The 17480-nt window shown below is 50.7% G+C and overlaps 1 protein-coding gene across 5 annotated transcripts in view; it reads right to left on the bottom strand.

The window, feature by feature from the left end:
* LARGE1 (LARGE xylosyl- and glucuronyltransferase 1) overlaps positions 1-17480 on the bottom strand; it is a 509251-nt gene that overhangs the window by 46232 nt on the left and 445539 nt on the right. For all 5 annotated transcript variants that reach the window (XM_012752220.3, XM_012752215.3, XM_012752217.3 and 2 more), the window contains one exon: positions 6460-6615. In XM_012752220.3, the coding sequence (XP_012607674.1) occupies positions 6460-6615 (156 nt within the window). The remainder of the gene's footprint in view (positions 1-6459; positions 6616-17480) is intronic.

Below are 17480 nucleotides of genomic sequence, written 5' to 3'. Positions count from 1 at the left end.
CAGTGTTTGGTTACTAAAGGAAGGGCATGTACTTTAGCAAAGTTCCCATCCAAATTGGTTAAAACCAACCTATTTTAACGGTCTTGCATTTGAAACGATGAGCTTCCTTCATCTGGAAATTCCCTTAGGTGCAGGAAGGCCGCCTTGCAGATAAAGCGTCACTCTGCAAACACAATGCTCAGGGAGGGAGAGCTGCACGTTTCTCAACAGCAAACTGCATGGAAACATTCTGTACTATCTGCCCAGGTGTCGGTGTGGGCTGGGGGTGTGTCCTTATTTTTTACTGAACATTGCAGAGGACAGGGACTCAGATTAATGGGTTCTTTATAAAGGGAAAGATTTCAGCGCAACATGAAGTGAACAGCTTAGCATCTGGAGCTTTCCAACAGTGAAGTAAGCTGCCTTGGGGGTGGTGAGCTCCCTGTCTCAGGGAGGATTCCAGCTGAAGCCAGATGTAAGCCTATTAGGGATACTGCAGAAGGAGTTTTGAACAGACAAGGGTGTGGAGAGTGTCGGTGATTGCCCAGCCGTGTTCTGTGCAGTCCCAGGGTCTCTGGGATAGTCTTGCGGGGCTGGGCTGCTGGGGGAAGGGAAGCGATGCCGGTGCAGAGAACTCTAACCTCCATCCCTACGTCAGTCAACTACCAATAACCAGTGCATGCTGCACGTGTATTACACGTGACATAAATAACTTACTGGTTCCAGGGAGAGATGCCCAGACAAACTGGGAGAAGTGGCTGTGTCCAATAAGCTGCTGCCATTCTCCACCACTGGGGCAGCCTGGTTTCTTTCAAACCAAGTGTCTTGTCTTACAGCGAGTCCCCAAACAGAGGCTCTGAAAGGAGGTGCTGCCCCTCACATCTTAGCTCCTTGCTGAAGAGCTGAATCCCTGCATTGACTTTTACTTTTTGGCAGCAAAGCAAACCAAACAGCCTCTCCTTTCTACGCTGGATTTCCCAACTGGTGGGAATACCCAGATTGTTAGACCCCGAGAAAATACGACAGCTCCTCACATGCTTTCCAGACAGGTTTCTAAGCAACTCTGTAGGTTCCTCTCTCTGCCAGGCCTTCCTAGCAGAATTGCTAATAAAACTCAAATCCTGTTCATGGAACAAGGGATTAGGATTGGACTGGTCGGGCATTGTGGTTTGTGGAAAAACGCACCCATGGTGCACTGTGTTCCTGGTGCCCAGTCCTTCTGTTTTGGTGACTTAATACAAACTGTCCATGAAACACTATGACGATGGCGTCCCTGTCCCCATTTACCAGACGGTAAGCCTGAGGCTCAGAGCATTCACGTGACTTCTCTGTGCTCATGTGTCTTTTAAAATGAGTGATCCGGATTCCTAGAGAGCTCACACCATCAGCATCATTATCATCATCATCATCACTTCCCTAGTGAAAAAATAAAAAATAATGCAAAAAGTAACTTGTGCCATTTTTTTATAGTTCTGACATTGCCTTCATCCAAAGCCCTAGCAGTTCCTTGAGCATGTCATGGGTGTGTTCACTCCTGGTCTCTACTGCTCATGCTGTTCCCCTCACTCCTCCTCATTCATCCTTCAAATCTCACCTCCTCCAGGAAGTCTTCCCTGATGCACCTTCTCTCCCTAGCCCTGTGAAATGCCCCTCCTGTGTGCTCTCAAAGCACTACCACCGTGCTGGGACTTAATTGCACTGTATGCCAACCCCCTGCTTGTCTGCCACCCTCCCTAGACAAACACTGGAGAGCCAGGTTCCACTTGTAGCGCTGCCAGCCAGATCACTAGCCCTGTGGCTGGTGACAATCTGAATAAATATCTACCGGGTGGAAGAATGAGTCTTGCGGCTTAGACGCTGCCACTGGAGCCTGCTACCATCTGGGATCTGACGTCCAAAGAAAAGGTTCCTGATTTTGTTTCTTCCAGATTCACCACCATCTGTGCACTTATTACAGCTCTAATGACCTCTTTCCGCAGAGCTGGGAGCATCCGGTTTGGGCTGGATCCAAGATCGTACCCTTTCCCTCCGGCTGTGTTTGCACACTGCGCGGGCCAGGTGGTGGAGCTCCCCGCGGAGCCGCGGTTCAGGGGCGCGGTGTGTGCAGACCCTCCCTGCGCCCCGTCCCTGCCTCTGCTGGCGGAGGAGGAGCCGGGCCGGAGCAGGGCACGGGAACCGCTGTCTTGAGCTACGAGCACGGGCCGCACTGGCTCCCCTGTTCTTAGCACCCACAAAACAGTCCACCTGCTCCCTCCATTCCCGCTGCTGCTGCCCCAGGTCAGAGCCCATCCTTCATCCTTCACCTTCTTGCCTGGGACATGGCAACAGCTTCTATGTGGTGGCCCTGCCGCTGGTCCCGTCCCTTTCACTCTATGCTCTACGCTGAGCGATTTTTCTGAAATGGAAATCTGACCATGACTAACACCTGCGGGTGGCTCCTCCCTGTCAACAGCAGAAAGCGTTCCCAAGTGCAGCACGGCCCCTCCAGGCCAGCTTTGCCCCTTGTCGCCTCCCAACATGCCTATGCTCTCCTACCCCAAGCACCAGCATTGACAACCCACTCCCTCATCTGCTCTTCCCTGTACCTGGTACTTCATTTTGTGCTCTGACGTTTGCTCAGTGCATTCATTAAATACATGATTGTTAAGTGCCTGGTTCTATTCTAGGGGAGGGAAGCCCAGAGGAGAATAGCACAACATTTCTCATCTAAGAGTCTTCTTGCATTTTGGTACTATATTTAGGAAACAAGTGTTAATACAGGAGCCAGGTACCTGCAGACAGTAGTTAGTATATGCCCTGATGAAAAGAAAACGGGGCGTGCCACAGAAAGTGACTTAAGGGGTTACTCTGGAGGATGGAGGGAGGAAGGGACAATTTCTGATGATGCTACATCCAAGACATTTAACCAGCGAGGGAGAGGATGTTGCAGGCAGTGGGGACGGCAGGCATGAAGGCCCTGCGGTGAACCTGGAATGCAGGAAGAACAAAAAGGAGGTGTGTGTAGCTCGCAGACAGTGGTCAGGGGGAGAGGCTGGCATGACAGGCAGGGGCGGGCTTAGAGGAGGCCACTCTCTCATTCCCGGCCCTCTCGGGACCAGACCGACGGACCTGCCTCCCGGCATTCTAAAGAGTCGTTAAGCCGCAGACAACTCACACCCAGGACTGGCTCAGTCTCTCACTTCAGTCCCGGGCCCTGGTGCAGTGCCCAGCGGATGGCCTGCATTCACGCACTCGGATCGAGCAGGGATTCCAAGAAAGACCAAGGACGCTTCTTCACCCCGATAAGCCCCCAGGGGAAGGAGATGGCAGGAGAAGCCGGTGAGTCACCTGCAACGGGAGTCCCGCTCCTGCGACACTAGCAGCTCGCCACCGGGCTCGCCCAGGCGGACGATTAACGGACGGCTCCGTCCTGCAGGGCTTCTCCTGTGAGCCCCCGCCATGGAGAGGGAAAAAAGACGCCAGAGAACAGTTTTCCTTTAATATTTGGGAAAACAAGCACCAAAGGGGCAACTCAAATATTGATGGTGACATCAAATCCTGATGCGAGCAAAGGGAACCGAAGGAAAAGCCAAAAGAACACAGTGTTTGTGGGAATCTCCAATTGCTTTCCGAATCTGAAAATGTCTACGCGCTTCATGTTTTTCTTTCCTGTGTTGCCTGTCGTGGAGCGAGGGGGACACCGGGAAGGGACACCTTCCTGGTTAGGGGTACGTGGGGCTGGGGCTGACCGCCACCCCACTGTGACTTGGGGATCGAGTGAACAGATCTGGTGAAAGGCCAGGTGCGTGCCTGCCTCTGGCCTTCCACAGGTGGCCTGTCCTGCCACGGGAGACTAAAGGAATTCTCACGACATCCAAAGTAACTATAAAACAACAACAATAGCAATAAACCGAGATTCTCACTCTGCAACCCTGCTTACGTACAACCCCCTACCAACCTGGCTCCTGCCTCCGTCCCCACAAGGCCCTGGGCACACGGCCGTCCTCGTTCCTCACCAGGAACCCAGCCTGCCCCAGGGCCTTGCCCCGGCCACCTCCCCCACCTGGCCTGCGCGGCCCTTGCTCTCCCATGGCTGGCTCCTTCTCGTCATTTATGCTTCGGATGCAAATCGCCTCCTCGTGGGAGCCCTCCCTGACCCCCAAACCGATGGCGCTGCCTTACGACATTGCTATGTGGCATTTGCCACTGGTTGATACCGTGTTTCCCCGAAAATAAGACAGGGTCTTCGATTTATTTTTGCTCAAGAAGACACCCTAGGGATTATTTTCGGGGGATTTTTTTTTTTTTTTTTTTAAGTACGGCACAACAATCTACATCTATTGAAATATAGTTAAGTCGTCGTCTTCTGGAACATCATCATAACTCTCCAAACCCCGAATTCCATCCTGAATGTCTTGTGACTCTATTTCCTTTAGAACCATCGGCCCCAATCTCTCAAGTCGAGCAACAGAGCTCCCATTAAATGAGCAGCGCTGGCCTATATATCAGAGATCCAGTGAGCACTGGGTCCAGTCTGCACAGTGGAGCAGAAATGATCTCTCTGGGCTCAGTAGGAGATTGATCGCTCAAGCTTTTCCCCTAGCCCCTGGTGTTTGTGGGGCTGAGAGAGGCCCACAGTGCTGAGTAAAATGGCAGCCACCGCTTTCCTTCTTCCCCCTGGGGACACACATACCTAAAGCGGAGCGTCCCGCTCCTCACTTCACTGAGGACACTTTCCCCTCAAAGCCTCAGCTTGCAGCACGCACAGGGTGGCCGGGACCTGACAGGGGAGCCGACCTTGTTGGTGGGGCTGCCCGCACCTTTCGAGTCACCTCTGGGATAGTAGCTGTCACAATGGGGCAGATGAGAAGGGCTGCTCGTCTTCTTTACTGCTCCGCGACGAAATGCATGGGTTGTGCACGCTCGCTGCGTAGCCACGCCCAGCACTAGGTCTTATTTTCAGGGTGGGGCTTATATTACGCAAATGCTTAGAAATCCTGCTAGGGCTTATTTTATGGGTAGGTCTTATTTTCGGGGAAACACGGTAATTTTTTCTGAGATTTTGTTTAGTTATTATTTGTGTCTTGTCCACCAGAATGTAAGTTCCATGAGAGCAGGGGCCATTGTCCTTTTTCAGCTGTGAATACTCAGTGCCTCATAATAAGTAGAAGGCCCTCGGTAAACGTTTGTTGATGGAATGAATGAAGTAATTACTTCTGTGTCTAATACTAAGGGTCAAGGAAAGAGCAGGGAGCAAATATTTATTGAGCATCTAACACGTGGCTGGCACAGCCAGGTGCTTTGCCCGTAATTCGTCACCTACTCTCAAAGCGTCCCTATGGAAGGTTTTCTGCCCCATTTCACAGGGGATGAAACTGAAGCACAGAGAGGCTGAGTTACTTGTCTGAGGTCACACAGGTAGTAACTGGAAGGAATTAAAGCCAAACCTTGCTGGTCACAGTGGCTTACTCATGTAATCCCAGCACTTTGGGAGGCTGAGGCAGGAGAATCGCTTGAGGCCAAAAATTTGAGACCAGCCTGGGAAATATAGAGAGACCCCATCTCTTAAAAAAACTAATCAGCCAAGTACAGTGGTGCACACCTGTAATCCCAGCTACCTGGGGGGCCAAAGCAAGAAGATCGCTTGAGCCCAGGAGTTTGAGGCTGAAGTGAGCTATGACAGCACCACTGTACTCCAGCCTGGGCAACAAAGTGAGACCCTGTTTCTAAAAGAATATAAATATCTCAGTGTATGACTAAATAAATAAATAAAAATTAAAAAGCCAAACCCAACTCAGTCTGACACCAAATGCCCTGCTTTTTCTGCTGAAGTGCTCCTTCCCCATATCCTTCAAATACAATCAGTTTCAACTTTGCTCCTTGTTTGCTGTGTGACCATAGGCAAACTGCCTACCTCTCTGTGCCTTAATTTTCTTCAACTCTAAAAGAGGGTTTCTCTGAACATCAACTGAGATACAACCTATGAAAGAATTATAAATGGCAAAGAGACAGGAAAATACAGTAGATGGTAGCTATGGCTGTGACTACTTCTAACGCTGCCTTCACCCGTCTGACCCCTGAAGGAGTCGGTTACTTGTGCAAATCTCCTTTTCGGCCACCCCACAGGCTGACTACACCAACACCGGGGACTCCCATGTGTGCACCATATCCACAAAGGCTCTGCAGTTTCCTGGCTGTGATAGACACCTCGTCTGCTGTTTCACTGGTGCTTTCTGCTCTGTCTGTTTGCTCTGCTTAGAAACTCACTTCTGACTCCACTGGGCCTGGGCCGGCTGCAACCCATCTGCAGCGACCGCGGTCCCCAGGGATGAGACCCACCCTAGCGCCTGCCTCCCTCCCCAGGCAGCGGACCCGGGGCAGGCATGGCGCTGCGTGCACCGACGTCCTGCCCCCAGCCTGACGCGCAGCCCGGCATGCGGGAGGCCCTCCGGAGACCAGCAGAGAAGCCGCCCTTCCCTGCCCAGCCCGCGAGCCACTCACGTTCTCACTGTTGACGTCGGCCTCGCTGGGGCAGCCGAACAGCTCCCGCCTCAGTAGGTTCCCGTCATACTCCAGGAAGGTCAGGTACAGGTTGCGAAAAAACTCCACGTGCTTATTCTTCACCCGAAGCTTCTTGGGGGAGTTCCAGTGGATGACCTGGCAGGGGGAGAAGGAGGCAGTCAGGTGGGAGGGACCTCGCCCAGGCGGGAAGCCACGCCTTGGCGCGCTTTGTGGTCTGCTCAGCCACGCGTTCGTCTGACATTCAAGGTGGAGTGGGTACTGGTAAGGTCCCCAAGGATGCTAGGATGCTCTTGGGACCAAATCCTGACTCTGCTCTAGGTGGTCATTTAATCTTGGGAAACTCACTCAAATCCCTCTGTGCCTCAGTTTCCCCATCTGTAAATTGGGAGTCGAAACAGCTCCTGCCTGTGCCAGTTATTAAATTATCGTCTCTCGGCCCAGTTGGCTTCGTGATGCATGAGGCCGGGACTCTGCAAACCCGGTTTCTGCTTGGCCAGGTGCTGCCTGTTCTGCCCTTCCAGCAGGGGGCGGGCAGGGACACTTGCCCCTCTCTGCTGCTTCCTGCACCTGTAGGCATCACTCTGGTCTCCTTTCCTCGCCCTGGCAGGGGCACCGCCGTCAGCAGCGGCTAAAGCCATTTTGCAGTTTCTGCAACATCAGAACACGCTTCCTCGCCCTCCGTTCTCTGCCCACTGCCGCCGCCCCTGGAACCGGCTGGTGACCCCACGTTTTAACAATTCCCACCTCTTCCCTCTTTTCCTTCAGCTCTAGGGGTAGTAAACATTGCCTGTAATTTCTTTTTTTTTTTCTTTTCTTTAGGTACCGAGTGAACACTTTATGCCTAGTTACCATTTTAAAGATTAAATTCTATTTTCCAAGAATCGGGATGGTTGCTGGCTCCAGCCAGGCCCCTGAGCGATACACAGTCTCACAAGAGCTGCTGTGGAAAATAAGCGGGTTAATGCAGTAAAGCATGCGATGGAGCCTAGCACAGGGTCAGTGCCCAACACGTGCTGGCTGACTGGCTAGTGCCGCAGCGTCTCAACCCAAATGAATGACGGAGGCAAAAATCACAGTCGGTGCAGGTTTATTCAGCCGAGATTTTGAGGACGCGCCCAGGGATAAACACCAACCGAACTGTGTAAGAGCTGTGAGCTGTTTTTTTCCAAAGGGGAGGCAGGAACATTCAGTATTTTAAATGCATTCAGAGAGAAGGAAAGAGGCGGGGTTGGGGCACTGAGCACGTAGTGGCTACATTCTTGTGAAGCCCAAGAAATCTACATTTTACATAAAATAAGGGAAGGGAGCATCAGTTATGTAGCTGTCCCTGGGTAGGTGGAAGAAGGCCTGATTCAGTCTTGCATCCAGGCCTGTTACTGTAAGATAAACTTACAATTCGTTATGAGTGTGGAGTTAGATAAGCTTTAGTTTGGGGTGCTAGATATAGGCACGATTTGCATGTCCCTGCTCATGGGAGGCTGGCAAGAAATTTTCTTAATGGATGGCCTGTGGGGCCAGCTCTTTGCAGGTGGGTGAGGCTGGGTTTTCTTTTTACAAGTACATAGGGTGGGGAGATGGGCCGGCCCACGGCACCCGCTCGGGCTCTCGTGGTGGTTTGCTGGGGAGAAGTAGCCGCCAACAGGCAATGAGAATGTCATAAAGGGATCAAAAAGAAACAGCTCTACAATCCTCAGAGGTGTCAAAGACACTCTTGCCAAGGCTTGAAGGACAGGCAGGAGTCTGGGGACCGAGGGGACAGAGCCTGGGGCGGAGGGGGGACCTGTGGGGTTGTGGGTGTGGCGACAGCTGGAGCTCAAGGGGCAGGGGACGTGTGGCTGGCGTGGTGGCGGTGTGAGGCCCCAGATCAGCGAGGCTGTGGCCACCGGAGATTTTTACGGAGAATGTAAATGACCAACTCCAGGTGTCAGGAAGATCACTCTGGGCATAACAGAGAAGATGGGTGAGGCAGGGAACAAGGGGCAAAACTGGAGCCGGGAGGTCAGCCAGAGCCAGCCGTGACTTCCAGCTGAGAGAGGCGGCCTTGGGACAGTTTCTGATTGGGTTGGAGAGACAAGATAGGCACAAAAATACCTAAAAACCTGGGAAAAGCAAGCAAATATTCAAAAATTAAGTAGAAGATTTAATATGTGCTAAAATCTATTCTAAGAGAGCATCTTAATTTATTATTAATATTTAGTGGCATTTATTATGAGTATTAATAATTATTTATTATTATATAAATATTAGCAATAAATCATTTATATTAACTCATTTAATGCTCATAACTATGAGGATGGCAACTATTACAGACCCCACTGTACAGATGGGGAAAATGGAGGCACAGAAAGACTATGTCATTTGCCTGCTGTCACACGGAATTAAACTTGGAACCCTGGTACCCCGGCTCCAGAGTCCACCTCCCCAGCCACTCACTGCACGCCCACTGTCTCTGAGATGAGCACACGGGGCCCTGCACAGGCGGGGAGTGTCACAGATGTTTACCAAGGACCAAGGAGGAGAAGACGGACGGATGGAGCAGTCAGGCGGGCTCTCACAGCTAAGGGACACGAGCTGGACCCTGAACGAGGGGGTGGAGGCAGAGACCCGAGGGGACAGGAATATCACACAGCATCGAGAACAGGTCCCGGGAAGGAGACCCGTGACGCTGGCCCTGGTCAGTGCTCACGTTCTCCATGCTCCATGGCAGACACCAGGCAAGGCCGAGCCTTAGCGCAGTGGAGCGAAACCCCGTGCCGGGTCTACAGGGGCCCTCCACGGACCCCGAGACATGAAGGGCAGCTGTGCTGAGTGGCCACCTCCCGTGCCCTTGGCCGGCAGCTCCCCCCTGGTGGGCCAGACACTCCGCCAGCGGGTCCGCACCACTGGCTTCTTCCAATCCCCACAGCGGCCCTAACACGGCATGCACATGCAAAGATGAAGGAACAGCGAAGCAGTGACTTGCCCAAGGCCACCCAGCTGCTAGACATGGGAGCTAGGATTCCAACATCAGTCTGTCTGATTTCAAAGCCCACACTCGTTCCTCTACACCGCGGAGAACAGGAGAAGCGGGGTTTTTAAACCTTCCCTTTTCATGCGTTGCTTACACAGCAAACAAAAAGCTGTCACCTTCCCCTGTAAAGGCCTGGAACGCCTCACTCTGTCCTCAGTGGGGGTGGGAGCGGCATATCTAATGCAATGAACTGAATGTTTATGTCCCCCCCAAATTTGTATGTTGAAGTCTTAACCCCCACGGCGACGGTACTAGGAGGTGGGACCTGGGGGAGGTGATTAGGTCAGGAGGGCAGAACCCCCATGAATGGGATCGCTGTTCCTATGGAAGAGGCCCCGAGAGCTCCCTCGCCCCTAACTCCACGTGAGGACACAGTGCGACGTATGAACCAAAAAGTGAGCCACCAAATCTGCTGGTGACCCAATCTTGGAGTTCCCAGCCTCCAGAACTGTGAGAAACGAATGTCTGCTGTTTATATAGGTCACCCAGTTTGTGGCATTTTGTCACAGCAGCCTGAACAGATGAAGTCACTGAGGAAAGAAACTGATGTCCGCAGCTCAGTCGTGCCCTATGGCGTGACTGTCTGTGAGAGCCGGCAGCAGGGGCCAGGGCCGGCCACCCAGAGACAGGCCTGGAAGACCCGGCTCCCTCTGCCCTCTCTTTTGGGGACGTGCCTTGGTGACCCCCTGGCGGTATTCTCTCTCTTGTGGTATGGGGAGTAACAGGAAACCTGTTGCGTCCAAACCGCATCCCCTGGTCTCCTGTAACCAGCAACGGCACGGTAGCCAGAGCCGGAACTGTGGACCTCAGGCCAGCCGAGGTCTGAATCCCAGCTGTGTCCTTGTGCAGCTCGTTTTTCTTCTTGGAAACTCCGTTTGCCCAAGTGCGAGATGGGGATGGGTATGCCTGGCAAAGCAGTGAAGAGGGTTAAATAAACAGCTAGCGCAGTGCCTGTATGTCAGGGTGGCCCCGCAAACGCGGGTTCCCTTTCTCTTTAAAGACGGGGCAACTCAACTGCACAACCAGTGTTCTGCCCTCCTTCCTCCCTCTGCCACCACGGGGTCTTGCTGTAGCCATCAGCAAGGAAGCAGGTGCACATCTGGGCGGGGGCACAGAGGGCCAGTAGAGCTCCTTGGAATGAGACCACTTGATGACGCCTGCATTTCAGGGAAAGATGAGTGCAAATGTGCACTTTTCTTCCTGTGCCTTCTGAAGGGTACAAGAGGGGAGACTGTCCCCTGAGAACACATCCAATCTAGGCATAAGATGATCCTGGGCCATGCATTAAAATAATTGCATGTGGGCTGCTGTCACTCACACCCAGTGGGGATCGTGTCTTCTCTGCGAATGATTTTGGTGCCTGCCAAGTGCTGAGCTGGCAGGAAGGCTGATGGATGTTCATCTGACTCAGGAAACACGGGCTTCCTCCACAGCGAGGAACTGAAACTAAGTGAATATGAGGGCTGGTTGATGGGTCCCATATAAACAAAGCTTGATGTGCTGTGCACAATCTGCCAGGTACTTTGGAGACACTGTCTCACGAAATTCTCCAGATCAGCCATCTGAATGTCACTGTCCACTTCATGGAGATGGTATGTGACTTACCCATATCTCACAGCTGGTACTTTGCAGAGCTGAGACTGGAAGCCAGTTCTAAACCTGAAACCTGCAGTTTTTAACTACTAGCATGTCTGGTCTCAATGAATGAACATTTTACAGGTGAGGAGAGTGAGGTTCACAGATAGGAGAGGTGACCTACCCAAGATCACATGGTGAGTTTCAGCCAGGCCAGGGTGGAGATCAGGCCCCAGGTCTCCCGGTGACCCCACTCACCCCAAGCCATCTCTTATGCCATGGAGCCTCATTCTGGTCTGTATCTGAATAGTAATCTGGGCTTGTGCATTGCCCACAGGCAAATGCTGGTGTTATGTAAAAAGAAAGGTCAGGAAAGAGGATAGTGGGGTCATTGACAAGCAAAGGCGGTTTTAGAAAAACCCTTTGCAATCCAGCCCTCTTTTTTTTTTTTTTTTTTTTTGAGACAGAGTCTCACTTTGTTGCACAGGCTAGAGTGAGTGCCGTGGCGTCAGCCTAGCTCACAGCAACCTCAAACTCCTGGGCTCAAGCAATCCTTCTGCCTCAGCCTCCCGAGTAGCGGGGACTACAGGCATGCGCCACCATGCCCGGCTAATTTTATATATATATATATTAGTTGGCCAATTAATTTCTTTCTATTTATAGTAGAGACAGGGTCTTGCTCTTACTCAGGCTGGTTTCGAACTCCTGACCTCGAGCAATCCGCCCGCCTCGGCCTCCCAGAGTGCTAGGATTACAGGCTTGAGCCACCTCGCCCGGCCTGCAATCCAGCCCTCTGATAGGGAAGCCCACTCAAAGTCTTTTAGGACATATTCAGTTATCTTTTACAACTGAGTCTTTAATCATCAGGATGTGGAATATTCCGTTATCTTGTACTAGGAACCAGAGAAATAAATAATAGCCATCATTTATTTAATATCCATTGTATGCTAGACATTTGGCCAGGGTTTTCCTATGTGTGTATGTGTGTATATATATGTATGTGCACACATGTGTCTATGTATCCATATACATGAGTATTAAATAAGTTATAGCTATTTTTATTTTTCTAGATTTCCGTAGACTGAATGTGGCCGTGTGCATGTATACATGGGTATATGTCATATTCAAGCAAAGCAACTTAGTAAGGTTGTTTCAATTATTATCCCCATTTTATAGATGATGAGTCTGAGGCTGGGACTGGCCCAGAGTCACTGGGCTAGTAAGTGGTCAAGCTTAATACAAAATCAGGTCTATCTTGCTCTAAAATCTTTTTCTTCATTCACCAAATACTAAAATGAGCACTGATTACGTGCCGGGCCCTGATCTAGGGGATCACAACCCTCTCTCTGGGACTCACAGCTTAGAGGCAGAGGCAGGCATTATGTGACAGCCCACGCCAAATCATGGGGTGTGCATTTAGAGACAGGTTGTCAGTGATTTTTCCTGGATGAGGCCACTTTAAGTGCAAAGAAACCAAGGCCCAGAGTGGGAAAGTGACTTGCCCAGAGCCACACAGCAGAGGGAGAAGCAGAGGCAGCATCCGCCTCCCGGGCCACTGCTGCTTCCACTAAATCACATTTCTGACTCTGAAAATCTCACTCAGGACTCATGTTGCTGGTATTTTTGATTAGCATCTGTCTGACTACTGAGAAATGTCATTTCCCGGTCCCTTGAGGGACAGAATCATCCATCGCTGCTGGCTTGGGGGCCGCAAGTTGGTGCTGTAATTCACTGACAAGCTTTCACATCTGAGACGGAGTGACACTGGAGAATGTGCCCAAAACAGATGTTTGCTAGGAGCTGGGAAGACATGTGGGTCTGTGAGGAAGGGAAACCTAGCGTGGCTTATTCCACTTTCGAAGCCACATTATCACAATAATAATAATAATGATAATAATTAGTATGAGCAGCTAACATACATCAGACGCTTACTGTGTGCCAAGCACTGCTGCAAAGGCTTTGCTTGTGATCGCTTTGCTTGTGATTGCTCATTTTCTCTTTACACACCTGGGACAAGTGCTGGTCTCACTGTGCCACCCCCAAGTTACACCATTAGAAATCAGGAGTTAGGATTTGAACCCAAAAAGATAGAGAAATTTGGAATCTGTGCTCCTTATTTCTCCCATATCTGTAATCATTAAATGACTCTGCTTATAGAAATGAACATGAAATTTACAAATGATGACAGGACCAGAAACCCACTTTCCCCTCCTAACACCCATGCCTAGCATACTTAGGCTGCTGAGTGATTTAGGACTTGCAGGATACACGGGTGGAAGCTCCCGCCAGCAAACAGCAGAGAAGGAGGCATCAGGTCGTGTGCCAGGTGGGCCTCGGAAGCTGCCAAGCATCAGGGTCCCCGTGGTGTGATCTGATGGATCTGAAATGCCCATAAAGGCTGAGTATATGTGCGGACTTGCAGTCAGTCTGTAGTGAGCCAGGGAAAATTGACAGAAATTGATTACCGTCCAGGAAACTTAAACATCATCTGGGAAGGCAGCAGAAGTCAATGTGATTAAAGGAGAAACAAGAAACTCTATCCGCCATCAAGGGCGCAGGAAAAAAAGCAGTTCAAAGGCAGACCTCGGTACAAGGACAAGGCAATGGAAAGAGTTCAGCCAAAACTTCTGAAGTACTCAGACCCCAGAGGGGTCTGCAATGGTGCAAAAGACCTACGAAATCAGAGCCAGTGTGCAAATACCAGGCGAATAAGAACATGGTCTTATCTCTTCCAAGTTCCTGGGATAAGTGGCATCTCAGGATTCCTACTGACTTACTGTGATCCACAGAATAACTTCTATACTCCTTAGCCCAACAGTTAAGCCTTTGCAAACTGGCTCCCTCTTTCGATCCCAGCTCTATCTGGGAGGAATTCCAGGTATTTCTTGAGCCTGTCTTTCATGATCCTGCCTTTGGATATGCTTTCCCCTTCCTACAATGTCCTACTACTTCTCTACCATGCCTTACCTCTTTCTCATACCAATTCCTGCTCATCCTTCACGGCTGAGCTCAACGCACCTCTTTTGCAAAGCTTTCCCTGAACACTCGTGGGAGAAGGCTGCCTCCCAGCATGTCTCCCTCTCCACCCCATTCGTCATTCCTAACACACCAATGTTGTTTGTAGTGGCAGGTGTCTCCCGCCTCTGTGAATGGATCATGATCCATTGAAGACCTAAGCCAATCATGATGATCCTGGTCTCTGATTTCCCTGTCTCCCTTGCAGCTAGGGGTGGCCATGTGACCCAGGATTGCCCACAAAGTTACATGGGGAAGCATTTCATTTCATAATAAAAAGATTCAGATGTGGCTGGTGTTATCCTCGTTCCAACCCACCCACCCACATTTCTATCATGAACAGAGATGTGATGACGGGAACCATGACAGCCATCCCGTGCCCACGAGAGACAGGTCAACACACTGCTCTCTTGTGAACCAGTGTCCATATGGTTGCCTACTCCAGAACTCTTAGGTGAGAAATTCAAACCCTCTATTTCATTTTAAGCCACTGTGCATTGGGTTTTACAATTCTCGTTGTAAGCATTCCTGATATGACACTGGAGGCAACAGCTGGGTCCTTCCTCAGTGTTCCATAGACTCTTTAGAGAACTCATTGCATGCTTCTGGTAATTATTTATTTACATGCCTACACTTGGCAGCACTGGCATGTAAATTTCCAGGCTGGAAGGGAGCATGGCTTATTATTCTTCCTGAGTGCCACTGGGCCTGGAAGGTAGTTAGTATTCCATAGCTGCCCTTTGGTTCAAGAATGGAAATCATGATGACACTCTCAATAATCCTCACATGCTGTCTGTCTACAGTAAATCAATTATAAAAGCCCTATTAATGTGGGCTTTAGAATGGAGAAACATATTCTACTTTTCTTTGTCTAAGGGCCAAACAGCTTGTCATTTTTTCTTGAAGGAGTTTAAGCTCCCTCCGTTTCCCCCTTGTTTGGCGTTTCAAAGAGAAGGGCAACATTTGCACGAGTCCTTTCCTTGTCATCTCCGGGATTAAGATGCGTGGTAGAGAGGAGGAGCAGGCAGACCTCCACGGGGGACCAGCTCCAGCTCTGGTTGGCTGTGGCTTGCACTCAGCTGCCTAACATCACAGAGACAGCCCCCCGCAGAAGGGGCATGCCCACAACTACCTGGCACAGGTGTGGTCAAGATCAGGACTGAGGAAACAATGGACATGAAGGCACATTGCCTGTGTTCATTCAGTGGCAAAAGAAGTCTGGTTCATAAACAGTCACCTGACCAACTAGGACAGCTGGATGAAAACAGAACCTCTATGGGGGAGGAGGAATAAGAAACAGGATTTTAAACAAGGGACTGCAGATTGTCACAGAACCTGAGGGACAAAGATAGGGAGGGTGCAGACAATATATAGAGAGAGCCAGGCCGTGGACCTCAAGGTGAGACTTGAAGAGGGGCCTATGCAGGGTTGGGTTTAACACGTTCGGCAGAGATCGGCAGTGCTGCTAGGTAGGGGAGCAAGGCCTTGGTCCAGGGAGGTCTGGGTTCAGATTTTGCCATTGCCTTTTCCCAACTCTGTCACCCAAACAACATAACATATGTGGACCTCTATTTTCCAACCTGTTAAAAGGAAATGATAACACCAGCTTTAGAGGATCAATGGGACAAAAGATAGGGTTAGGCACTGTGACAGTTATGTGTCAACACGACTGCATCATGGGGCAGCCGGATATTTGGATACACATTATTTCTGTATGTGTCTTCAAGGGTGTTTCCAGATGAGATTAGCATTTGCATCAGCGGCATCAGTAAGGCAGACTGATTTCCCCAACATGGGTGGGCACCACCTAATCCACCGAGAGCCAGAATAAAACACAAAGCAGAGGAAGGAGGAATTTGGGACTGAGACCTACACTATCAGCCCCCTTGGTTCTCTGGCCTTCAGACTTGGATATCACTGCCTTTCCTGGGTCTCCAGCTTGCAGACTGCAGGACGCGGGCCTTCTCTGCCTCCGTATCATGAGTCGATTCTTCATAATAAATCTCTTAAGATAGGTATAGATATATCTCCTATTGGTCTACCATGTGGCCTGGAGCAGACATGTGCTCAGCACGAGAGAGTCAAACCTCTAGAACGTGCACACTCCATTCCCAGGAGATGCTGTCTCCGAGGAAGGCTCTGTACTCGCTAAAGAGATACTGTCCTATGAGCCTGAACTGTTGCATCCTTGAATGCGACACCTGTGTTTTGTCCAACTTTGTACACAAAGTGAGGCTTGGTCAATGTTTGTTCCCTGCCAGTGCAATGGACTCCAGCTTTTTCCTTCTCCCCATCAGCTGCTGAAGCTTCTATCCCGCCCCTCTTCCTTTCCCTTTCCCATTCCCGACAATTACCAGGCACTGATATTAAAGAAAAACAGTGTCCTTGATACTGAGACTTTTCTTGCAGCCACTGAGGCTCTGCCATGGTGCAGTGTGGGCTGGCACCCACGGCTCTTTGCCTCCTGTTATACAGATTCCTGTCGCCTTCTGGTTTTTTACAAGTCTCAGCCAAAAGAAAAAAAAAAAATTCTTCCCAGACAAAAATGCATCATTACCCAGGAAAGGGTAAGAAAACAGACCAAATTCGCTGATTATTTAGTTCCTTCTCTCATCTGGAAAACATAGACACTTAGGCCAGCGCATGAATCTGAGGCCTTGTCCAGTAGCCTATCATTTCTTGTTCTGTCGCCTGGAACATTTCTTATTTGTCCCTGCTTGAGGAGGTAGAGGTTGGAGAGGGGATAAAAGGACAACAGGAAAATGGTACCTTTTATGATACTCAGGGCTGGGTGGAGGGGTTACGAACTCATGAGAAGATCCAGCCACATTCCCTAACATACATTATGATCAATGTTTTCGGTTCTTTTTTTTTTTTTTTTTTTTGCTAAGATATGGGGGCAAAAATCAATTTGAACTGGGTTCTGTTGTGCATGAAGAATTCCGGATGCCACGCTGATCTCAGGAACCGGGAAGGCACGCAGACGGAGCAGGGCCCCTCGGCCACGGCTGCCTCGATGCGGCTTCCCCGAGACCCAGTGCAGACCCTCGGGTGCTAGCGAGCCCGTGTCCTTGCTGTCTCCATGGAATTAATTACCAAGACTACCCAAGCACTTCACAGCATCCCCGCGGTGTCCTCCTGGGGGCGTGTGTGCTGGTCTGGGGACAGGGAAGGCAGGGGACAGACTCCACCTCTAGAGATGGGCGTGGCATCTTTGGCTGAGGGATTTTACCAGGGCTGGCTGAGGAGCAGCTGGGTTTGGGGTCCAGTGGGGTGCTGCCAGCTTGGCTGGATGTCAGTCATGCCTGTGGGGGTGGATGGCATGTGATTCGCTGCCTGGAAACCCTGGGAGAGACAGCTGCGTTTACTGGTTCCCGGCCGGCACCTTCCACGGTGGCCC

This window comes from Microcebus murinus, chromosome 10, assembly GCF_040939455.1.
Source record: "Microcebus murinus isolate Inina chromosome 10, M.murinus_Inina_mat1.0, whole genome shotgun sequence".
Lineage (NCBI taxonomy): Eukaryota > Metazoa > Chordata > Mammalia > Primates > Cheirogaleidae > Microcebus > Microcebus murinus.
The sequence above is the reverse complement of the archived record's forward strand: the minus strand, read 5'-3'. Positions and strand labels throughout refer to the sequence as shown.